The sequence below is a fragment of the Martes martes genome (genome assembly GCF_963455335.1).
Source record: "Martes martes genome assembly, chromosome: 14".
NCBI classification, from domain to species: Eukaryota; Metazoa; Chordata; class Mammalia; order Carnivora; family Mustelidae; genus Martes; species Martes martes.
Window position 1 is genome coordinate 28,247,302 of NC_137902.1, and position 25,632 is coordinate 28,272,933.

Genomic DNA, 25,632 nt, shown 5'->3' on the forward strand with positions numbered 1-25,632 from the left:
CTAAGGGATGATAACAGGGCAAATAATAAGCTAAACAAAAACTTAAAAGGGAAAATTGGGCAAGAAGATAGCCTTAGAGATCTTTGATATTTTTAATGTATTCCTGGCAATCTAGAATGCTGTACACACGGGTAGGGCTGTGCACATGCTCAAGACAGACGTGAAAAGGCCCTATTCTCTCACCCAGGCTAACCTTCAGACTCTGGGCAAGAAGGGAAAAAAGGTGAAGCAGAATTGTCAACCGCCTATTGGCGTGTTAGGGACATGCCTTCCCTCCCATCATGAAGCCTTTCAGAAAAAGCTGAGTGACTTATTGATTCCAGGCCCTTAAGGAAATCTCTGTCCAATCATTAACTGACCAACCAAGCGGAGACTTCTGCGGCCACGTAGGACAAAAAATACATATTTCATAAGAATTAGTTCAGGAAACTAAACAGGACAAACAACAACAAATCCTGGCAGCGTAAGGAAGAAAAATCTTATTTCCAGAGTTGCATTATTTAAAGTGACCAGTTTTCAACAAAAAAATTTGTGAGACATACAAAGAAAGCAGCGTGGGACCATATATGGGGGGGAAAAAAAAAGGACAGTCAACAGGAACTGTACCCATGGAAGCACAGACATTGGACTTAGCAGAGAAAGACTTGAAATTGACTATTATAATTATGTCCACAGAACGAAAGGAAGCTATGTCTGAGATCTAAAGTATGAGAATGAGTTCTCATCAAACAGAGAACATCAATAGAGAGATCAAATTTTAAAAAAGAAAGCAGAAATTCTAGAAAAGCACAGTAATGAAAATGAAAAATCCACCCGCAAGGCTCAAGAGCAGATTTACTAAGGAGATTGAGTATATGACTTAACCCAACCAACCCTCTTAGCAGAAATGCTGCCAGTCTGGACTGGAGGGGACAGAGGCAGGACTAAACGAAGGAACGCTGCCAGACTTCTAGGATTCTACAGGCAGAAAATGTACCAATAGAGCTATCCAGCTGTGGAGAGCTGTGTTATCATTCAAGTAAAGGGAAAAATGACACTGGGGTTGGCTACTCCTCAGTTCCATAGGGTGCGACCACTGCCTAGGGGTGGAGGAGTTGAAACCACCAGCCCAGGTTGAGCCTAAACAACAGACAGCATCATCGGGCCAAACAAGATCATTATGAAACCTTAAAATCTGATGGAATCTGTCCTGCTAGATTTTAGATTTGCTTAGGATTCATGACCCCTTTTTTCCTTCTGATCTTTCCCTTTTGGAATGGGAATGTCTATCCTATGCTTGTTTCACTGCTGAAGCAGATAACCTGTCTGATCTTGCAGCTTGACAGATGGAGAGGAATTCTGCCCAAAGACTCCAAGTCTCACCCACAAGTGACTTGCGTGAGTCAGATGTTGATATGCGGACTTTGAACTGGCATTTAGATGAGATTTTGGACTTAGAGTTGATACTGGGATGATTAAGGCATTGTGGATGTCGGTATGGCATGAATGTATTTTGCACATGAGAAAGATAGGAATTTGGGTATGTCAGAGGACTGGTGTGATAGACTGAATTGTGTCTGCTGCCAAATTTGTGTGTTGAAATCCTAACTTCCACTAACTTGGAATATGACCTTATTTGGCAGTAGGCTCATTCTAGACATAGTTAGTTATGAGGAGGTCAGATTGGAGTAGGATGGGCCCCTAATCCGTTATGTCTCATGTCCTTATACAAAGGGGAAATTTGGACATAGAGACACACGTGCATCCCATGAGACGATGAAGGCAGAGAACAATGTGGTGTGTCTCCAAGCCAAAACTGCCAAAGATTGCCAAGAAACCTCAGAAGCTAGGAGAGAAGCCCGAAACGTATCCTTCCCCATCACCTTCAGAAGGAACGAATCCTACCAACACCTTGATTTGGGACTTAGCCTCCGGAACCATAAGAAAATAAATTTCTGTTGTTTAAGCCACTCGGTCTGTAGTTCTTTGTTATGCCAGCTAATTAAGAAACTAATACACCAAACCAGTATTGATACAGGTCACCTTGCCCTCCTGCCCTTCCCTTCATTCTGCCATATACTCGTCTGAACCTTGAGTCCCAGAACCAACAGCAGCAGCATGCCAGGCATCACTCAGACATAGTTAATCAGTGTTTACCAGAACAAAGGCTTGATGAGCTGGTTTGCAAACTGACCTTTGTACATAAAGGACAGGATACTTCAAAGGGGCCATCCACCCATGGGGGTTTATAACAGAATCCAGAAACTCAGATCATGGCCAAAGGGAGGGGGGAAAAGGCTAGAATTAGCATAAGGAAACTGTTGGAGCAGGTCACGGTGATGTGGTTGACTAAGCAATGACTCAGGGGAATCAAGAGACACTGCCCTTTGACTTGGGACCTTTGCTCCCCAGGCAGGTGCTTTTAGTTTTCTCCAGGCCAGTCCCTAGAGTACATAAAAGCTGATGGAAAGTTCTGGCTTCTTCCTTTCTGCTGGTTTGAAGTGCCCCTACCCCGGTCTCCTGGGATGGCTGCCAGTCCCTGTCACCCATATCATCCTGTTTTTTTGTCCTACACTATCCCTCCAACACTTACAGACTTTCTGGTTTAGGCTTTTCTTTCCATCTCTTGAGCTCCCCAGGGTGGTTTTGAACCATCACATTCCCTGACTTCAATGCCTGCATGAGCCCCCACTTGCAGGCTCTGTAGCTACTCCCTCTCCCAACTGACTTCTGGAATTCACTCTCCAGATCTCGCTTTCTCAGGCTTGATCTCCTGCTGGTGACTGCTATGGAAATAGATACCTAGGACTATGTACAGGACTACTGTTGACAGATTCTTGGGAAGGTCCTCAGGGATCAGGGCTCCATTGCTGACTAGAACTAATTGATGATCCCAATAGTGGCGGTATTAGGGGCTATTCCTATGGTACACTGTGAGACCATGCACCTGCCATGATTTTTCCTGAGTTGAAACACCCAGTGGTTTTGGTATATTGGTCCAGATGCCTTTGTTAGGGCTTATCAAGAATTCTGTGTACAGGGACACCTGGGTGGCTCAGTGGGTTAAGCCGACAGCCTGCTCCTCCCCCTCCCACCGCCTGCCTCTCTGCCTACTTGAGAGCTTGCTCTGTCAAATAAATAAATAAAATCTTTGAAAAAAAATTCTGTGTACACTTGGGACCAGCCTATGAAGCTGTCCAGGAAGTGGTTTTAGTGGATTCAGGGTAGCTGGGGTGGGATGGGTAATATGAATCAATAGAAGCACAGCATCCCTAAAAGGGGGCCCCTGAAGCCACTAGTGTTTCTTCCACAAGGGCTAATAACCCTAAATCTTCAGTCATACCCTTCTAGTGTCCATCGACTGCCTGTCAGAGACCATCTGAGCAAAATGAGCCCCCCGTTTGGCTCAGGCACAGAGTTTCTAGACTGTGTTTCTTTACAGAGACATAAAATACAGAAAACAGATTTTGGCTCTCTGCATAATTCACTTCCAAATCTAATCTACTGGATACTGAATAGTTCAGGATGGAGATAGCAGTTTACCAGTCCTACCCTTTCCATACCCAAGCTTTATCCTGTTCCATTCTTCCTTACATACCTGTGGCCTCTTCCTCAGGACCCGTCTGTTTTGTGAATGTCTTCAGAATCTTAGCAAACGATCCTTTCTTGGCCAGCAGAGAGCTGTAGGATCCCTTCTCCAAGATGGTACCTTGCCCCAGAACCACGATCTCATCCACTTGGGGAAGAAAGTGAATGCTATGCGTAACCAAGAGTCGAGTCTGAAAGAACAACAGTGAGTTGTACCATCGCCTTCCCTCGGTGAGATGCTCTGGCCACCACCATCCTTGGCTTGCTCTTAAAAAGGAAAGAAACTAACCTCCCACTAACTGTGGGTAGCTAACTTCCAATTACCCAGAATATCTATCATCTTCCTTGGGTTGCTCTTTAAAAAAAAAAAGGAAAAGAAAAGAAAAATAGTCATCTTAATTCACTGTAGGGCTTAGTTTCAAAAAGTAGCCCTGACCACTTGACCTCTTTGCCTTCCTCTTTCCTTTCCAGCACCTCATCCTAACACCAGACCCTGTGTGTAAGATGAGACTCCTTCCCAGGTGGATATATTCAGTTATTTTCTGTAGTGATAGTGCGGTTTGCCCTACACACATTCTTCCAGCTTCCTGGGAGCTTAGGAATGTCACTTGAGATCAAAGCCTGTCAATATAACTGATGCATACAAACCAAATAACTAGCTAGCTAACTTCCCCTTCAAATAACCAGCTAACCAACTAAACTAACAAGAGCTGCTCAGGTTCTTTCAGCACATTAGAGACACGGCAGGAGTATCCAACTTTGTCTTCAGCCCAGGCCCTCCCTGGTGCGGGAGAGTTGGCACCCCTTGTGTTCCTGTGTACTTGCGAACCACACTGACCAAGGACACAGAGACTCCAGTTGGAGAAAGAAAAACACTCATGGATCAGTAATGTGTTTCAGACAGGGGATGGGCTTGAAATGGGCCTCTGGAGAGAGGACCCAAGCCACTGCCTCTGTTCTCTACCTCATGACCCCACAGAGACCAGATCCCTCATATCTAGAAGACCCAGGAAATGCTCACCCTTTCAGTCTCAGCTCAAAGCCAAGTCTTCTGGGAGCCTTTCCTGAGTCCCCAGGTAAGACTTGGGTACCCCCCAATGGTTCTATTGTAGTTTGTATAGACTGCCATTAAAATAATTCTTGTATTATTAACGTTCGCTTTTCTGTATGTCTTCCCATTAGATTGTATGTTTACTTGAAAGCAGGCCTTTTCATCTGTGCATGCCCAGTCTTTGCAACAAGTCAGGCACAGGGTGGTACACAGTTCATGAATAAATGGGGCCAAGAGGACTTACAGACAGGGGGTGCCTGGGTGGCTCAGTGGGTTAAAGCCTCTGCCTTCGGCTCAGGTCATGATCCCAGGGTCCTGGGATCGAGCCCCGCATCTGGCTCTCTGCTCAGCAGCAGGGAGCCTGCTTCCCCCTCTCTCTCTCTCTGCCTTTCTGCCTACTTGTGATCTCTGTCTGTCAAATAAATAAATAAAATCTTTAAAAAAAAAAAAAAAAAAAAAAAAAGAGGACTTACAGACAGGAGCCAGAACCAGGAGTAAGATGGAGAGTGAGCTCCTGTTGACTCGCTGATCCAAAGAGGCAAAGGGCCTCAGTGGGACAGCAGCCCACCTATCCTGACCGGCAGCAATCAAAAAGTCTTGAAAGAAACAGGCCAAGCACAGATGGAGTTTTACTGACCAGTGCTCAGGGAGCTGTTCTTGGCAGCCCTCATTCTACACTTACTGCTGGTGAGGAACACACTCAAATCCTCGAAGGGCTCTGTCAGCTCCTTCCCCTTTCGGTCCGGGAAGATGTGCTAAGTGGCCCGCGGTGAGGAACGCCAAGTCTTCACCTACCACGGGCTCTTCTGACTTGTTCTGGCTGCCTCATCTGTGCTGTCTCTCAGGAGCATTGCGAGAACCAAGTGAGGAAACGCCATCAAAGTGCTTAGCACCAGCCTGGGACATAGCGAATACTCAAGAAATGTTGGCTCTTTACGTTCAGGTTGAGTCATCCCTTCCAGGCACAGCATTCCTACGTCCTGCAGGGGATCTGGGAAAGTGCCTTCATAGAGCAGAGCGCTAAAACCTGCAGGATGACCTCTGTCCCACCAGTGAGGTGACTTGTTGGGTCCTCTGGGAGGTTTTCAGACGATTCAATTCAATTCTGACTCTGACTTCCTGGAATTAGCGCAGACCCCACAGCTTACGGGCTCGGGCCCATGAGATGGACCTGACCTCAGATGCCGGCTGGAATTCTTGCACCACCCATACTTCTGACCAACCAGCTATAAAGGCCCTTCCTCGTGAACAATAACTTGCTAGAGTGGCTCACAATTCTCCAGAACACACTTAGGTTTGTCAGCTCGTTGTAAAGGACACGACTCAAGAAGAGTCAAATGGAAGAAATGTGAACAGGGCAACGGAAGGGGGTGTGGGGAGCACCTGTGGGCCTCCCCTGCTCTCACCAGCTGGGCCAGCCTCTCAGGACCTTTGCTGCGCTGACACCAATCCAGAAGCCCTTTGAATCCCATTGTCCACAGATTTTTGTAACCCAGTCTTCAGGCCCTCCCTCCATCCCCAGAGGTTTGTAGGTGGGGCTGAAAGTTCTAACCGGCCCATCACCTGGGCTTTCTCTCCAACAGCCCTGTCCTGAAGCTGCAGAGGGAACACATCCCAAGTCACTCCTCAGGCTTGTGAACAGAAACCACTCCTAGCATTATTACTCAGCAAAGCCCAAGGGTTAGGGGGTCTGTGCCAGGACCTGGGGACAAAACCCAAACGTATCCCTTATTATACCACAGGTCTCAGAGAGCCTTCTATCACAATCGATCATCCTAAGAGGCTCAATGTCAGAGCCACAGAACAAGGCTCCAATTAGACAGTTCTGGCACAAGCCATGAACTCAAGATGGAATCTTTCATGGGTCCTCGCCTGGGAGACCAGTGTGATACTGTATGTCCTCAGCAGCCTAGGAGCCACGTAAGTAAGGAAATTTGCTTCAGGACAGCAGCAGTCCAAGGAGATGTGTCTCCCCACCCCACCCCCCACGCCAATGTCTTCTTTGCTTTAAACACTTTCTCACCTTGCCTTTCAATAGGCCATTGGGACCCAAGACCTTATTGAAAATATGTTTTCCCACATGAGCATCCACGGCTGACAGGGGGTCATCCAGAATGTAGATGTCTGAATTCTGATAGGTAGCTCTGGCCAGGCTGATCCGCTGCTTCTGACCCCCACTGAGATTTATACCCTGAAGAATAAAATAATTTCTGGTAAGCACTACTCCACAGTTCTGCCTTCGCAGACACTATTTGTTAAGGAGGGGAAAGGAAGAGATTTGCCCCCATAAGTTATCAAGGACTTTAAAATCTTATAAGTTCCTTTATATAAGTAAGTAACTTAGATTCAAATACATTACTTCAGGCCCAATTATTAAATGTAGGCCCAAATTACCATTTTATTTTAAGATTTTATTTATTTATTTGATAGAGACATGGAGAAAGAAGGAACACAAGCAGGGGGAGTAGGAGAGGGGAAGTAGGCCTCCCACTGAGCAGACAGCCCGATGTGGGGCTCGATCCCAAGACCCTGGGATCATAACCTGAGCCGAAGGCAGATGTTTAACAACTGAGCCACCCAGGCACCTACCATTTTCTATTATATGATTTACTTATGAATTTTGTATCCATCCCCATGGGAATGTAAAACTAGATCAGGGCAGATTTTCTCTATTTAACTGATGGATGTAAATCCAGCACTTAAAATAGTGTGTGGCACATAGTAGGTCCTCAGTAAATGTATGTTGAATTAATGTACAAAATCATTCTCGAGCCATATCTTCATTAATCTGCTAATATCTGAAGATCCTTGTCCCCCAAAGGCTGCTCTATTCATTGTTAGTAATAGGGAGGAAAGTTGAAAACACCCTAAATATGTAACCAGTTATGCCATGACCATATAATGGATACTGTAAAGTCATTAAGAATCTGTTTTTAAGAAAGGCATTAATAACCTGAGAAAATCATTCACACTAAATTTCTAAGTGTGCGAAGGAGATTATTGGACCTTTCTATGGGCCTCAGTCATATCCAGAGGTAGAGTTAGGACACAAGTTCTGGCCCTGCCTCTCTGCTCCTCCCCCTGTGAGGTCAGCCTTGGGCCAGGCACTGGTTGGTTAGCCTCTCAGATCCTCATCAGCTTTCTTTTAGATGACACAACTCTTGATATTTGCTTCCAACTACAAATTTTTAATTTTCAAATATTGTATAAACTCATGTTTTCTGGTATTTGTTCCAACCCAACTACACAAACCGGCCAGCTCTTGTCCTCCTGTCCTCTCCACCACCCTCACTTTTTTGTCTTTGCTATTTCTTCACCCTTCAAGGTCCCTTGGGGTTCCAAGTACCTTCTCTCCAATCTCAGCCAGGTCTCCTCCAGGCAGCACTTCCAAGTCTTGCAGGAGGGCACAGGCCTCCAGAATCTGCTGGTATCTCTTTTCATCGAACTCGGATCCAAAGAGGATGTTGTCCTTTATGGTGCCATTCTGGATCCAGGATTGCTGGGGGACATAGGCTACGGTGCCCTAGATGAGGAAGGATCAGAGCACGTGACACTGGTCTCTCCAGAAATGCAGGGTTGGAGGAAGGAATGGGAGGATGGGGAAGAAAAAACAGAACTTGGATTTGAAAAGATGAATGTTAGGCTAACGGAACATCTGATATTTATAACTGTGCTTGTATGTATTGTAGCAACAAGGGAGAAAGATTCGAGACCCCAGTCTTCATTTATCCCCCCCCCTTTTTTTTTTACTATCACTTTGTAGTCATGATCCTAAAGACTGGGGGATGAATGCACGTGCTGCTCCTAGAACAGGGGTTTTTTTAGTCAGTCCCCAGTGAGTTTCCTAAGACTAACAGAGGGCTAACACTGACACAGGAGATAATATAGATGGTATTTTAGGGAAACCCAAGAGATCCGAATTAGGGTGCAGGCTGATGCATGAAGCAGATCATGTCCAAAGAGAGATGGAGCCTGACGAAGGCCTGTGCTCAGCAGCGAATCTACTTGAAATTCTCTCTCTCGCTTTCCCTCCACCCGCCCCGCCCCCGCTCACTCACATGCCCTCTAAAATAAAGAAATCTTTTTAAAAAAGAAATTAGGAAACAGATTTTAATCTATAGAGTCTATTCTGCTATACTGCATGTTTATTTAATGTAAATTAGCTCATAAGTGATTGGTAAACCAGGGAATAGTGTCAGTATACTGTGAAAGAAGCGTTAGTTCTTAATTTTCTAAGCATGTCAGTGTCAAGCAACCAGGGGCAAGGTCTCTCCTAATTAAAAAGAAATGCTTAGCAATATATGAAGATCTTAAGGAAAAAAGCTAAAAAGCTTATTGACTTTTTTTTTTTTTGGGATGCAAGTAGTGACTGGTTAAATGATTCCAAGTACCTATAATTTCCCCTAAATTTAACTGTCTGGGGAAGCAGAGAGTGCTAATGAAGCTACTATGAAAAGATTTCCTCTCTGTTTTAAAAAAACTGATGAAGATATCTACACCTGATATCAAGTTTCTGTATTGGAAGCAGTGCCCTCAAAGACCAAGCTCTCAAAGGAGGAGGTAGGCTGTCCAGGGTTAACTGTGATGCTGAGTGTAATTTATAATGTTGCTGTTTTAATTGTTATTATTGTTATTAGTTTTGTTGGAACCCTGGTTACAGAGTTACATTTTTTTTAAAAGATTTGAGAGAGAGAGAGAGAGAGAACACAAGCAGAGGGAGAAGCAGACTCCCCACTGAGCAGGGAGCCCAATGGGGAACTCGATCCCAGGACCCTGGGATCATGACCTGAGCTGAAGGCATGAGAAAGCACACTTAGCCAACTGAGCCACCCAGGCGCCCCAAAAGTTATGTAAATTTTTAATGATGCTTTTAGAAACACAGATAAAGCTAAAAACACAGATAAAGTTTTCAAAGTTAAGTATACATATGGCAATCACCTGGGGACCTCATTAAAAACACAGGTTTCAGGGCACCTGGGTGGCTCAGTTGGTTAGGAGGCTGCCTTCGGCTCAGGTCCTGGTCTCAGGGTCCTGGGATTAAGCCCCGCATAGGGCTCCCTGCTCGGCAGGAGGCCTGTTTCTCCCTCTCCCACTCCCCATGCTTGTGTTTCCTCTCTCACTGTGTCTCTGTCAAATGAATAAATAAAATCTTTAAAAACAAACCAAAAAAAAAAAAACCACAAAACAAACAAAAAAAAAACAAAACCCCGGAAGTTTCCAGAATTTGCCCCTGAGTTTGAATCTATGTGTGGAGTAGGGCAAAGATCTACAGTTTGCAAGTCTAACAAATGTCCCTAAGACAGCACCAACAGCAAGACAACAACAGCTTTTAGCAGATTCTCCTCCTCAGTGCATGCTCCCAAACAAGAAAGCAGCACTCGGTGGCCCACGCTCGAATGTCAGAACTCTTCTCCTCGGCATCCACTCACCTTGATGGTGACATGCCCGTGGACATTTTCCATTTCTCCCAGCATGGCTGACATCAAGGATGACTTCCCAGAGCCCACAGTGCCCACCACAGCCACCAGCTGGCCTGGCATAATGTCCAGGTTCACACTGAAAGAGAGAAGAGTATTTGAAGGAGATGGGAGTTATTCAAGAGTAGTTCAGGCTGCTTCTCCGACTCTCCATGGGAAGTCTGGTGTTAGGAAACTTCCCCTCAAGATTGGAAAATTTGTCTTGGATATAGAAGACCCTGAAATGCTTCTTTAATACTTTTTCTTTTTTTAAGCTCTAAAGGGCTAGAGAGTGAACCCTACCTTACCCAACTATATGAGCTCTTTGTACCATTGTAGCTTTCAACTGGAAAAATTCTCTTAGCACCAACATGGTACCATTGAACAAGACCTTAATGGGAGTCTAGAGACCTGAGTTTGAGTCTCAACTCTGCTACTGCTAAGCTGTGTGATCTTGGAAAGTCACTTTGTCTGGACCCTCATTTAAGGATTAATGGGGTTGGAATAGATACGTGTTTCCCAAACTTGGTTATTCAATGAGAATAGCCATTCAGGGGGACACTTGCTGAAAGCACACATTCCCTGCCCTGTCCCCTGGAGATCTGGCTGTGTCTGGCTGGGGAGGAGCATTCACTGGCCTGGACTCCTATGAACTCTGTGCCCACCCTGTTTTTGAGTCCCTGGAATATTCGGAACAACGGCTCTTGCTCACAATCTTTCTGAACCTGCCTGTTGCTAGTAAAAGTCTAAAAGAAGTTCAGCTCAAAGTGGGAGCTCTGTCCAGTCTTCTCTCTGCAAAGGAAGGCTTTTGGGTTGGGAGGGTTCAGAGGAGGGGCTCCTGGCCTGATGCCTCCTGGGGCAGGCTCCAGAATCCATAGGAAAGGCTGTAGAAATAAGAGAGAAGTGTGGCAAGTCCTAGGTGTAACAGGGAGAAGATAAGGTTTGCTGGGTTGGGAAGGAAGATCCGGCCTGCACGGGCTTCCTGGGTATCGTGTGTGCTGTGTTCGGTGCAGCTGGGTATATGCTGTGTATTTCACCCTGTGTAGACAGTGTTTTCTCCTATCAGACAGCCCTATGATACAGTTAAATTCATAAATTAGGCCCAGGAAGAGATTCACAATAACTAACAAGATAGAACAATTAGAACAATATAGTGTAACAAAAGGCACGTGAATGCAGTCTTGGTCTCTTACGGTACCGCACGCACCCTCCTTCTGATGATGCAGGATCAGACAAGGCCTACCTGAAGAGCTGAAGGGAGGGGAGTAATGTCAGGGCTGTGACCCAGCGTTAGGCTACTACTGACCTTCGGACTGTTGGTCAGAAGGAGGATCACCTCCTTCCAGACCAAGGTTGACTGCAGGTAACCGAAATCATGGAGAGTAAAACTGTGGATAAGGGAACTCCTGGGCGAGCAGCAGCATGGCAAGAAAGGGTCGGCTTAGGGCAGAGGAGGTGGGATGTGGAAATGGTTATTTAGATGTAAAACTCAAGTTGAAGCTTAGTTAGAGGCAGTCCCATTGTTCACTGGGGGGAAAGAAGCCATATTCTTGATTACTATTCTTGAATGAATGAATAAAATGAAATTGATTTCGGATTCTCGTGTGTCTCCTTTACCACCCCAGAGCCCTTGGCCATTTGCCAACACTGCACTCCATCCACTCACAGTCTGGAGTTCTTCACGGGTTCTTAGCTGGAGGCGTTCAGTCCCAAGGAAGACAGCGGGGAGTCAGAGGCAGTTACGGGGAAAGAGGCTCAGGATTTTGCCGTCAGCTCATCCCTCCAGGGATTAGCCTATACTGATCTCTAACTGAACATGGGCACATAGCCCATTTCCCACGTGCCCTATTACGTGGACTCTTCCAAGAACAGGACCGGCAAGGGAAATCCCGAAGAACAACAATAAGGAAAGGAGGCAACTCACTCTCGGATTGTGGCTTCCGAGTCCTGGTCCCAGGTAAAGGAGGCCTCTGAGAACTGCACAGCTTTGTCTGTGGAGAAGAAGGCCCTCTCTTTTAGTCCCATGGAGATCCCCGTGGGTCTGTCTGTCCCTCCTCAGCTCTCACGGGTCCCTCTTCGCTTCCTTCGGCGGATCCTGAGGTCACCTCTGTCAGGTGCTGGCTTCCCCTATTAACAGGGGCAGAGGAGAACTCCCGGGGTGAGACCAAGGGCGGCCGGCCAACAAAGGCCCTTTTGCTCAGATTTCCAGCCCTGTCAGGAACCCTGATTCCGGACTTACAGACACCCTGGGTACATTCTCAGGCCCTCTGTTGCCTTGTGTCCTCGTAAAAAGTTCTACCTCCAGACAGAAATCTGGCCCCTCCCTGGACTCCAGACACACAGCTCGCTCTGGCCCGTGGCGGCCCCCAGGCCTCAGACCTTCAGAACCTGCGTATGTTCTTCCCTACCTTCCCCAGTTCACATGCTTGGCTCCATCCTGACTTTTGCATCTTTTGTAGGACTCCCTGCTCACCCCCACGGTAGCTGGCCCAGCTCGGTTTAGCAATCTGGCTAAGCACTCTGCTCTAAATGAAAGCAGAATTGAAGTAAAAACAGTAAGCTTATTAGGCAAATGTAGGTTCAAGGTAAACCCCCAGCTCTCCCTGTCAATCAGTCGGCGGCCCCTAAGCCCCCCAATATCAACGTGCCAGCGCTGTGAAGCAGCGTGGGGAACAATCTCAGAATTCCTCACCGAAATTGCAGTCATGGTGAATGGCGGAGGTGTCCAAGTCATCCCCTCCCAAGTACTTTTCTAGCCGGTCTCTGGAAACACTGGCCTAGGGAAGGACACAAAGCATCCGAAGAATAAAATATCCAATGACAAGCACAAGCAGGGAGAGGATTTTGACTTTGTCATCAGCCGCGGAGGTGGAAGCAGAGCGGCAACTCGCCAGGCTGCTCGCGGGTGATTTGCCAGGTGCCAAGGCGGGCGCCTCGGACCCACCAAAGACTCAGCCACACCTCAGCCTTGGGAGACAGAGGGCAATTAAGATGTTCTGTTTCAGCCCTTTAGAAAACTCGGGGGTCCACTCTATGGCCATCCCTCCAATCTTTGGACCCAGTTCCAGAAACCATCTTCTGTCTTCTTCTAAGACAAAACCCTAACTTCTGTCTGGTTTTGGTAACTGGGCCCCTGGTGTGCTCTTCTGTAATGGAGTCCCTGCCTTGGCCTCATCCAGGGTCCTAACTGAGCCACCACCGGGACCCTTTATAGAGGAATTGGCCATGGCACCCCAGAGACCTTACAAATGTCCACACGGCCCAGGTTTAAACTATAGTTGACCCAGGTTGCCGGGGGGAGGGGGTAGGGAGAGGGTGGTTGGGTATGTGCTATGGTGAGTGCTGTGAAGTGTGTAAACCTGGCGAATCACAGACCTGTACCCCTGGGGCTAATAATACATTATATGTTAATAAAACAAAACAAAACAAACTACAGCTGACCTAAGCACTGGCAGAACACCGTGCATGCAGTCTCCCAAAACAGGAGAACTTGGGAGGATTCCCGGCAGCTCTTAGAAGGACATTTGTCACTTGCCTCCCTATTCCCAGGAAGCCTGCCAGGAGACGGTTTCTCACTACCGCCTGGGTTTAGTGAAGTTGAGGACTGTCTGCCTCGCCCCCTCCTCTGAGGGCAGCTGCCGTGTGGGTCAGCGCCTCAGACAGGAGTGCCCCACTGCCCGTGGTGCGTGATCAGCCGGCCCCCTTCATGTCTAGTCATCCTGTGAGACAGGGAACGCAGGGACCAGACACCTCTCTTGATTTTGCTTTTGAGATCCATGTAAGAAGTCATCTGAATCTAAAAAGAGCCTGCTGTTTCTTCATCGGCCAAGTTAGTCAGCCTTTCTTTTTCCTTTTCTTTTTCTTTCTTTCTTTCTTTTTTTTTTTTTAAAGATCTTATTTATTCATTTGAGACAGAGAGATAGAGAGCGAGCATGAACGGGGGAGACGCAGAGGGAGAGGGAGAAGCAGACTCCCCGCTGAGCTGGGAACCCCAATTGGGACTTGATCCCAGGACCTGGAGATCATGACCTGAGCCAAAGGCAGACTTAACCATCTGAGCCACCCAGGTGCCCTTTAGTCAGCCTTTCTTAACACCCTCCGGGACAGGGAGGTCTTAAACTTGTCATTCGTACAGACTGAAGCCAGCCACCCCTGAGGTCAATGCACATCACCACATTCCATCTTCCTGGCCACCTCACTGGTCTACCACCTCCCCCACGAACATCCTCCTGAGGGCTGACACCCGGTCCACCTCGAGGACTGTGCTCACTCTTCAGGAGCCCAACTCTCCCCCCGGCCCGTCTGAGGCCTCTCGAACTCCAAACTCACGAACTACGTTCAGTTTTACCACCACATGGCTTCATGCAGAGAGAATCTTTTCTTTCCCTTTGTGCCATATTTCCCTAATGCTGTATAAATACCCCGCCTGCCAAAGCCTCAGAAAAACGTGGGGGAAACTGGGCTGGGGAAAAAGGTTTAGGAATATTCCAGGGCTCGTCATCATTCTCTCACTAAATGCCTTCACTACCATTGTCTCCCTGTGATTAGAGGAGATTGGTATGATTCGCCCCATTTTATAGGCAGATAAACTAGGGCTGTCAGAGCTTGTGATTTTAATAAGATCATACTTGGTCTCCAGAGACCAAAGAAATCTCTGATTGAAAGTTCACCCACAGAAGCTGGAAGTGAGCTATGACAGGCCAGTCACTTTGGAAAGTAAGGCTTTGAACCAGAGATCATCAGTTAGCAGGGAGAGATTCTACCCACCTGGAGAATGGAGGAGATTACCATGGGAAACATGCTCAGGGGAAAGCGCAGGATGTTGAAGAGGGTGATGGAGGTGAAGGCCTTTTCTGCATCCAAAATATTACTGCTATCCACCAGAGTGTAAACTGAAAACGTGATCACAGACACCTGGAAAAACAAGGGCATGAGGAATTCATTCCACAATGGTTTCAAGCAGTCTTGTGCTAAGTCTCAGGAACACGGTCTATCAGAGTTGAAGGAGCGTTGGGGATGATCATCTCCACCTTCTTGTGTTACAAACGAGAAAGCTGAGTCCAGAGAAGAGGAAATATCTTGCCTGGGGCCACAAGGTCGATTAATAGTATTGCTGGGACCACAGTTCGGGTCTCCTGGCTCACATTTTGGTGTTCCTTCCTGCTCTAGACTCACACAGCCTCCTCAAGAAGATAAGACCCCCTGCTCTGCAAACCATTCCTGGATACCACCTTCATGTGGACCATCCTGGAAACGTGCTCTGGGCGGCCAGACCACCAAATTGTACACCAGGGTGAAACTAGAGCTGGGGGGCATGAGGTAGGAATAGCAGCTTTGGGAAGTTGAGGAGGGGGCGGAGCTCCCTGGCTTTCAGGGTCAGGCCTATGGGCGTTGGGCGTTCCTGTTACTCACCAGGACTGGAGTCAAGTATAAGAGAAACATCATCACAGACTGCATCTGCCCAAAGGTCAGCAGGTTCTTGAGCTCTTTCTTCCGAAGTCCATGAACTTGGTTTTTGAATGAAGGTTCCCAGGCAAAATATTTCAGGATCTAATAGGATAGAAAAGAGCACAGCTCACACTGTTGCCCTAAAAGGACACCAGGTAGATCTCATCTGCCCAGATTTTAGGATATGCTCTCCAAAATGGGGGACAGAGGGTAGAAATCCACATTATAAAGCATGGTTATAGAAAGGTGGGTTATATCTATTGACAACCTATGTACAAAAATGGTTTATACACATTATCTTACTTAATCCTTGTAACAACCTTGGTGAGATCGATTGTCCCAGATCCCAAGATATGGGATCTCAGAGTGCTAACCCCAGAAAGTTCTGGGCAAACCAGGGAGAGTCCCCTACTTTTGTAGAATTATTGTATCAATTTCAGTGATAGGGAAACAGGTTGAAGAAGCTACTTAACTTGCCCAAAGTTACCAAGCTAGCAATGTTAGAGCTGAGACTCCAAGCCAGGGCTATCTTTGCATTTTACTACATTCAGCAGAAAGGCATATGATATCTCTCTGTGTAGAGAAATATGAGTTGAAAGAGGCCTCTGCACCCTAACATGTGTGGTGATGAGCACTGGGTGTTATGGGCAATTAATGAATCATTGAACACTACGTCAAAAATTAATGATGTACTATATGCTAGCTAACTGAACATAATTAAAAAAAAAAGAGGCCTCTGTTTCATTTTCAAGAAGTTTAGGGTAATGCTTAGATTCCTGAATTCAAATTTAAATATTAAAAAATAACTTCTTAGTGATCTTCGCAGGAGGAAATGCACTATTTTGAAAGCCGGCCAAATGGAGGGAAAGAAGTAAGCATTTACCCCACCTGTCCTGTACAAACTTTATTTTAGGGTAACCAACTAGTTGATTAAAGATAACTTCTTCATTATAGAATTCCAGCTAATCAATGCCAAAGGAATAATAGAATTAAAATTTTAGTCTTTTGCAACTCCTACTAATAGATCAAGGCAATGAACTTTTTTTTTTAAGATTTGTCAGAGAGAGTACAAGCAGAGGGAACAGCAGGCAGAGGGAGAGGTAGGCTCCCCACCAAGCAAGGAGCCCGATGTGGGATTTGATCCCAGCACCCTGGGATCATGACCTGAGCCGAAGGCAGACGTAGATGCCTAACCAACTGAGCCACCCAGGCTTCCCAAGGCAATGAACTTTTTTTTTCTTTAAAGACTTTTTATTTGACAGATAGAGAGCACCAGTAGGCAGAGAGGCAGGCAGAGAGAGAGGGGGGGGGGAAGCAGGCTCCCTGCCTAAGCAGAGAGCCCGATGTGGGACTTGATCCCAGAACCCCGGGATCACGACCTGAGCCAAAGGCAGTGGCTTAACCCACTGAGCCACCCAGGCGCCTGGCAATGAACTTTTTTAGGACTGTTTTCAAACTTGGCTGCATATTAGAATCACTTGGGGAGCTTCAGAAATAAATAAATAAATAATATATACATACATACATACATACACACACACACACACACACACACACACTCATATACATGCCTAAGCCTCAACCCCAGGAGCCTAATTTAAATGGTTTGAATTAGGGCCCAAGCCTCAGGGGGTTTTACAAACTTATGTGCTGCCAGAGCCACAGATGACCGCTCTAGGTGAAAAGGCAGGAAGTCTATTAAGGGGTGAATCAGGCTGACCACACCTGGACCCCTGCAGAGTACTACTGAAAGTATTCTTCCCCTACTGCCACCAAACAAACAAACCAAAAAAAAAAACCTATCTAATCAAGCCTCTAGATCTGATTATTAATTTATAATATAGGAAATAAGACAACCTCCTTTCTCCAACTCTTTTTAACAAAGAGTTAAAAAAAAATCCAAAATGAAAGAGTCTATTGTAGATTATAAGCACTATTGGGACGCCTGGGTGGCTCAGTGGGTTAAACTTCTGCCTTAGGCTCAGGTCATGATCTCAGGGTTCTGGATCGAGCCCCGCATCGGGCTCTCTGCTCAACAGGGAGCCTGCTTCCTCCTCTCTACCTACTTGTGATCTCTGTCAAATAAATAAATAAAAATATTTTTTTAAAAAGCACTATCATATGCCATGTGTGGACATTTTTTTGGATCCTTATTCCAACAAATTCACAGCAAACAAATGACATAGGAGGCAACTGGGAAATTTTTTTTTTAATTATTTATTTATTTGAGAGAGACCATGAGAAGGGAGAGGTCAGAGGGAGAAGCAGACTCCCCGCAGAGCTGGGAGCCTGATGCGGGACTCGATCCCAGCACTCCAGGATCATGACTGGAGCCGAAGGCAGTTGCTCAACCCACTGAGCCACCGAGGTGCCCTGGGAAGATTTTAATTGTACCCAAAAAATGGCCTTTTTTTTTTAGTTGTGGTAATGGTATTGTGGTTATGTTCAAAAATGGTCTTTTGGAAGCACATACAAAGCATTTACAAATGAGATGACAAGATATCTGGGATCTGCTTTAAATATCACCCAGTGAGCATGAAGAGGATACACAGACAAAACTAATTAGATCATGCTGATAATTGCTAGACTTGGGTGAGAAGTCCATGGGGTTAATCAGATCATTCTCTCTACTTTTGTGTGCGTTTGACAATTTCTACAGTAAAACATAAAACAGAAGAAACCACTGAAGGTAAATAATCAGAAATCAAGATTCGAAAGATGGCCTGAAACAGCTAGGAGAAGCCTGGAGACCTGGAGACTTGGGGGCAGAGGAGTCAGGGGTCCTGCAACACACCTCAGGCCCACAAGGGGGCGTCCACCACCCCAACAGCCTCGGTGAAGGCCGCCACCCCACGGGGCTGCCATTTTACACGGAGAGCCACCCCTCCCCCCTCCACTTCTCACCTTCATCCCACTGAGAATTTCATTCATGATCTTTAGCCGTTTGTCCTTATTTTTCATATTTTTTACCTGCCAAGAGAAAGTAAAACAAAACACACTTCCTCGTGAGAAGGTTCAGATTTGGCACGAATGCTAAGTCTTGCTGGTGGCACTGTGGATGTCACTTGGTAAGAACTGGAGGTGCCGGGTGATGGGATGCAGCTCTCCCCCCACCTCCCACCCCCTTTGCCCAGGCTGCTCCTGCCACACCCATCTTCGTTCTGATCCTTAAAGCATGCCAAGTTCATTTCCGCCCTCACAGGCTTTGCCTGGCTCGCCCTCTTCCCAGGGTGTACTTCCCCGGCTTGCTCCTTCGCAGTCAGGTTCCTGCTATTTGCAGTTGAACTCAGAGGTACCTTCCTCACAGCCCTTCCCTGACCCTGCAATCTAAAACCACCACCCACTCGCTTGCTCTCCAATCACCCCATTTCATTTTCTTCATAGTATTTATGACCTGATAGATTTCTTGTTTACTTCCGTTGATGGCCTGACTGTCCACCCCAAAGAGAACGTAAGCTCCACAAGACCAAGAGCTTTTGTCTAATTTAATGCCCTGATCCCAGAATAGTATGTACCATAAATCTTTTAAAAATAATTCTTTGTAACTAAAGGAAGGCAAAGTGAATGAGTGAATACATCACCTTTACCATGGAGCCCTAGGATTTCTGTCAGATCACAGGACTACGCACGGGGAGCCCTGATCCTGGTAGTAGCTGGGCTGATTGCCAAGATTTAGGCTTAAATTTGGGTCACTCATGCATCTGCTCTGAATGACTGGTATGTCCTGCTGTGATAGGGATACAGGACCAATCACCACGACTCTAAGAACAGCCCTGGCTGTTCTGGCTGGCTCAGTCAGTGGAGGGTGAGACTCTTGATCTCAGGGTTGTGGGTTCAAACCCCACGTTGGGGGTAGACATTACTTAAGAATAATTTTAAGATGCCCAGCAGAGCAGGATAGAAGAGTTATGTGCAGGATCCCTGGGACTATCTCCCCTCTCTAATCAGGCTCTGCCCTCTCACATGAGTAAAGAGGGAGTACATTTAAAAGTGGCCGAAAGATGAAAAGGGAAGATAGAGAAAAGCCACGTTTATGTGGGATGGTAGAATGTCTATCAGCTTTGCCTGCCCAAATGCCCAAGAGTTAGAGTAAGCCCAAGACTTTAGATTTTGAAGAAAGTGACTTGGTTTCTTTACCTGAACAGCTCTACTCTTGGAGGCAAGTATCCCATTAACTGGAATTAGGAGTATCATCACCCCAACACCCGCTAAGACAGAGGGTCCCAGCTCGGTCCATAGGAAATAGATGGATAAAGTAATCTGGAGAACATTTGACCACAGCAGATGAAGGAAGCTGGTCACATCCATGAGCTTCTGGGCATCCACAGACATCAGGTTCACTGTTTCTCCAACGGTGTACTGCTTCCTGGCCTGGTTGGATAGGGTCAGCGCCTAAGATAAAGATTGGAATTGGGATCTATGGACAAGGCCAAGGACAACAGGGAGTAAAAAGGAATCTCAGGAAGTCAGAACACAATAGAAGGATGGGCTCCACATGGACACAGCTTTTCCCAGGGACTCTGCCTTCTTGCCTCCAAATCTTACACACAGTGTTCTCTCATTCTCAACTACTCTTTCAGGTTATTCCAACCTCCCTGAACCCCTTGCCACCCCCTCCCCAACACACACATTTCTTTGCTCAGAAAATGCCTATTCTTTAGTGTCATTTCAGATGGAATTATTCTGAGAAGACTTCCCCAGACTCCTGAGTCTGGGTTAGATGCTGGTACCTCTTGGGTACTCCCAGAACATTCTGGGCTTACCTTTGTCATTACTTTCATCACACTGAACTGCAATTGTTTCACCTTTCTACTTTTCCACCAGATGTAAACTGTAAGGACAAGGGCTACATCTGTTCATTTCACTATTGTATTACATGGCACACAGTAGGGCATCAGATACTGAAGGATGACAGGAAGGGAGGAATCACATACTGATTCTGGCTCTTCAGACTTTGGATGTGGCAATGTTACTTGGAGCCACGTTCTTATGCAGAAGTTGCAACCATTTCCAAGAAGGACAGAGATCTTAGCACGAAGAGGAAAGCTGCACGGTTCATGCATATGAAGCAAAACAATCTTATTGTCAGGAACTTGTGGGCAAAATCTAGATGCTGAATCATACAGCATGGGCTTCTGTTTTCATGTTAGAGAGATCAAAAGACTGAATTCCACAGGTCTGTCACTTACAACAGTGCCTTGCACAAATGTACCCAGCTAAGGGACTTGGCACTTATTCACACCATGCTCACCAAACAACCACCTAGCATGGGCTACATCTTCCTAGAGGAAGGAGACCCTTATAATTCCCACAAAAGATAGTGTATGGGCTAGGGGTGGTCCTAGGGATCCATAGCCATCCTTGTCTTAGAAGCTCTACTGTCACCTTAATCCACCAAGACATGCTTCTTTGGAACATAATAGGATTCTCGATTATACAGTAAAATGAGGGAAATTCCCCAAAATGTTAGGCCACCAAGGTTTTAGAGAAATCAGTCTGCTGCTCTGTCCCCCCTTTGAAATGGGAGGGCAAAAACTAACACCTCCTTCCCATAACAAACCAAAAGCCCAACAAACTAATTACTCTTCAAGGTCATCATTATTCTATTCTCTATAAAATTTCAATACAGTAGAAGAGACATTAGACATTAGTTTAGTGCCAATAGCCCTTATCTGAGGGCAAGACCTGGTTATGTGATTGTAGGTATTGAAATGATCTAAGCCTTACTTCTCTGCGAAAGAGGAAGAATGCAGTTACTTCACAGGACCAGGAACTGACAATGGATATTAAAAAAATTTCATAACATTTCATTAATGAAGCATTGTCTAAACCTAGGAAATCAATTTCAAATTCCGTCTTAGTAGCAAAATTTATTTGAATGAGAGTCTTATTAAGGATTCCATTTTATAAATTCTTTATGGATTGTAACAGTTTAAAACTTGGACTATATTAAGAATCAAAAATAGTGGGAATGAATCACCACAATTATAAAAGTGTACATTCACAGAAATGGCTGAGATAGCCTGGTTAGGGACCCCCATATCCTGCAAACGGGCAGAAATCCAGTATCTCCAAAAGAAGTAAGGGGATTAAAAATTGAGGGGGAGACAAATTCCAGTCTGGACCAGACTTCTGATCTAAAGACATTTTGGACTACCTGTCTGGGTCTCTGGACAAGTCAACATCTGCGAGACAATGACACATTAGTTTTAAGAGACAAACGCAAAGGAGAAAACCAGGAACTGTAACAGAGAAATCACTATGGGATGCTCTAGTGGTCCAAGAAAGAGAGGAAGAAAAAGCAATTGGTGTTTAATGTTCTAGTCTATAGAAAGTCCTATCTCCTCATGTACGAATTTTTCCCTCAGGCTTGTAGTCACTGACGGTAGCTATTCTATTCTCATTTCTTTTCATTTATTTTTTTATTGAGATAGGGTTGATTCTATTTTCAAGGGACAAAATGAGATTTCACCTTGGTATCTGGGACACGAAGAAAATACAGTGGCTCTCAGAAAGTTAAATGTTAAAAGCAACACATCAGAGGGAAGATGAGCAAAATCTTCCTAAAGTAATGGGAATCTTCCTAAGTCTGCAGAACTCAGTAACCAGAGAGCATGTGTTTACAAAATGAAAAAAGGAGTCAGGCAGAGAGTGGATGGGCAGATGCTAAAGATGAGAAAAAGCAGCGTCTAAGCAAAAGTGGGGCCGGGGAGATGGAGCGCTGGCCCACAGAGCATTCTAGTCTATGGCAAAATTGTCACCGAGATGGATGCACAAGTCTTATGAACCCAGTTTCACATAGTAGCTAATTTAAATGTTGGTGGTTATAAGAGTTTGCCATTGGGCCAGCGCTTTGTTTCTGATCTTATATGCTTTCCAATTTTAGTATATGCGCTGCCAGGGGAGCACTCTGATCTTACATTCTTTCCCAAGGTGCTCTCACTTTGTCGAGAGAGGCAAGAAGAGAGGGACAGGTATGCAAGCCTTCGAGGCTGAAAGGCAGATCCTGGCTGGAGAAGAGCCTGCCGGCTTTCCTCTAGTGTGTGTCCTCCCCTGTGTCCCCCGATCACACACATGCCCCAGATCTGTGAATCCACTTTTCCACAGCTTGCAAAGAAAAATCCAGAGGAGGCTATCTGGCCAGTCAGAATCAAGTGTTAAGATCTGTTATCATTTCCATCAAATTTTTCTCAGTCTTGGAATCAATGCTGACACTTAAGGGGATTTTCTTCAGCGAGTTCTGACACAAGCCACTCACCTTCTTGTATATGGATGCCATGATGGTTGTCCGCACAGTGACGCCCAGCATGAAGCACATTTGAAAGTAGCCCTGAAGGCAGAGAGACTGCACGAGGGCCACCACAAAGAAGAGGACTGAATAGAGATACCCGGTCCACACATACATGTCTTGGGTATTTGCAAAGGAGATCAGCAACCTGCCGAAACAAAACCGAGTCGGTGATGCCCATCAGGCCTGCAGGGACTCTTCCCACTCCTCACACACGGCCAACTACCCTACCCTTGCCCTGTGGGTAACAAAGTGACCAGAATGGTCTAAAGCCGGTGGAAGACCAGAACTCCACAGTCGAGCTGGGCCTCTTGCTTTTCCTCGCAGCAGCAAGAGGTCCAAGTGGATGGCCCGAGGCTGTGAGCAGGGATGATGAAAGAAATGCTCCCTACACCTGCTGCTGCAAAGCTTTGGCCTGGCCTTCCCCCACCCCCTGATAAAAGAGGTTGCGTGGGAGAAGTGGATTTGTTCTTAGACAAAGCAAGCCCAAGAAGTAATTGTATCCAATGCGAGTTCGAACTCCCCCTAGAGGAGAATTCATCCCATAGATTCCCCCACGCTGCAAAGTCTTGTCCTGATCACACTGAACCTCCCATAGAAGCCTGCGGCTCTAGGGCGGGGGCTCCAGAGCTCAGGTACGTGGCTGTCCTGCACCCTGCGGCCCGCCTCTTGGGCGTGGCTCTTCCCATATCAGTTCTGTTTAACAAGAGCTCCTAACAAGGATCCGGCTTCCTAGGAGGGAAGGGATTTAGAAAAGAGGGAAGCTCTAAGACCCAGCATTTTGGATCTTGAAAACGGCCTTGTGCTTTTCAGGAACACAACACAATAAGGTAGAAGAATCTCATCAGCATTTGAAATAGTGGGGGTTGAATAATAAGCTCCTGCCTGCCTAGCCAAGGGGCCAGCACAGAGGAGAGGGGCAGAGGGGACTTCCCTCAAGGGAGAGCCAAGGCCCGGGACTCACTTCAGCAGCTGAGGGTTCAGAAACATGAGGAGGTCGTGCACCAGCTTCAGGAAGAACGATTTCAAGAGTATGACGTAGAAAGTTTTGAAGAGAGCCTTGACCAACCAGGACTTGGGAAAGTTTTCTGTTGTCCCAGACTTTTTTTTCTTTTTAACTTCTTCCTAGGTAAAAAACCAAACACCAACAGAGCTTACAGAGCCGTGAAGTGTAAAACTTTGTCTAGCACTGCTCAGTTGCAGAGTGTTAAGGCCCTGAGTCCTGTCGCTGTCTTTGTACGGGTTTTGGTTTTCTGCCTGGTCACCATCCACCACTTCAGCTGCCATCACTGGTTCCCTCTCCCCTATCCTGATACTCCTCATCTAGTCTGGGTGAGAAAAACCATGCAACCAAGCGGGGCAGAACACATAAAAAACAAACAAGTGCAAGAAGGTTCTTGCAAGTGGAAATCCACTTCTAAGACTTTGGGTCTCCACTCAAGGGACACCTCCTCTGAGAGGTCTCTCCTACGACCCTAAAGGCATTCCATTTCAAAGACTTTAACAGGATCTATACATTCTTAATAGCATGTATCACTCTCCAAAGAATAACGTGTGTTCTTTTATTATTTATTTTCCAGCTCTCTAAAGGGGACACTTTCAGGCTATTCCTTGTACCCAGTGCCCAGAATAGTCAGACACTTGGTACTTAATACTTTTGAGTGAAAAAATAAGAGGATTAGCTGCTATGCTAAAGCCCACCAAAGTACGAATTCTGGTAATGCTAAGGTACTGTTTTTCTATTTTTTAAAAGATTATTTATTCATCTGACAAAGAAAGAAAGTGGGGTGGCAGGCAGAGGCAGAGGGAGAAGCAGGCTCCCCGCTGAGCAAAGAGCCCAATGTGGGGCTCGATCTCAGGACCCTGGCTGGGATCATGACCCGAGCCAAAGGCAGACACTTAATGGACTGAGCCATCCAGGCACCCCCTATTTTTCTATTATTAAAGACATACTATAGCAAATTTCAAATATACCCTAAAGGAGAGAGAATAGCACATCCTACCCAGACGTATCCATCACTAAGGTATTATTAGTATTATAAACACTACAAATACCATAAATGCACTGCAGTATATACAGGGCTATCAAAATAGGACAGAATCACTAGGATACTGATATCTTCCTGCCTGAAACCTAGAGCATATTCACATAGACACTCATGGGAAAGTTACCAGGACAAGGATATCTTGGCTTTGACTCTGATTCTTGTTCAAGCCATGCAGCCCGTCGCCAGTGCTCCCCTGGGCCTTCCTCCGCTGCCGTCTCTGGAGTGCCTTCCTAGCCTTCCGCAGCTCTCCTACCATATGTTTTTCAAACGTGCTGACCAGTGTCTTGGTTTTCATCTCTTCACCGACATCCCAGATATCTTCAAGTGTCAGAGGTTGCTTGTAGCCTTTCAGAATGATGCTGGAACCAGAGCGATCCACAGGCTGAGACCCTACAGGCTGGGTCAGGGCCAATTCCCCTGCTGCTTCTGACAAAAGCTGCCCCCCCCGGCCCTCAATTCAGAGATGGAGGGAGAGAGGAAGGGAGGCCACTGCTCCATCTCCCAGCCCTTTAAACCTGACAGAGGCATGGGGAGGGCAGGAAACGGATGGGAGAGGTGATGGAATGTAGACTAAGACAAGGAGGAGGCCAAGAGGAGCAATGCGACTGAATGAAAAACCAAAAGAGCATCACGTCCACCTGCTCCTTCCTCCTTGAACACTGGCTGCCGCTCTGCCACTGGGGCATCCCCCCGAGGGGCCTTCAATGCCCTTAAGGAACAGAGCAGCCCTGGAGGCCTCCTCTCTGCTCTCTCTCTCTCACCACCCACCTGGTG

At 46.3% G+C, this 25,632-nt stretch overlaps 1 protein-coding gene across 2 annotated transcripts in view; it reads right to left on the reverse strand.

Annotated features, from left to right (window-relative positions):
- ABCC2 (ATP binding cassette subfamily C member 2) overlaps window positions 1-25,632 on the reverse strand; it is a 67,543-nt gene that overhangs the window by 16,864 nt on the left and 25,047 nt on the right. For both annotated transcript variants that reach the window (XM_080822665.1, XM_080822666.1), the window contains 13 exons: window positions 24,983-25,217; window positions 23,775-23,935; window positions 22,781-22,958; window positions 19,660-19,914; window positions 18,427-18,492; window positions 15,487-15,624; window positions 14,842-14,988; window positions 12,767-12,851; window positions 11,999-12,065; window positions 10,048-10,174; window positions 7,965-8,141; window positions 6,642-6,809; window positions 3,578-3,758 (listed from right to left, as the gene is read on the reverse strand). In XM_080822665.1, the coding sequence (XP_080678791.1) occupies window positions 3,578-3,758; window positions 6,642-6,809; window positions 7,965-8,141; window positions 10,048-10,174; window positions 11,999-12,065; window positions 12,767-12,851; window positions 14,842-14,988; window positions 15,487-15,624; window positions 18,427-18,492; window positions 19,660-19,914; window positions 22,781-22,958; window positions 23,775-23,935; window positions 24,983-25,217 (1,985 nt within the window). The remainder of the gene's footprint in view (window positions 1-3,577; window positions 3,759-6,641; window positions 6,810-7,964; window positions 8,142-10,047; window positions 10,175-11,998; window positions 12,066-12,766; window positions 12,852-14,841; window positions 14,989-15,486; window positions 15,625-18,426; window positions 18,493-19,659; window positions 19,915-22,780; window positions 22,959-23,774; window positions 23,936-24,982; window positions 25,218-25,632) is intronic.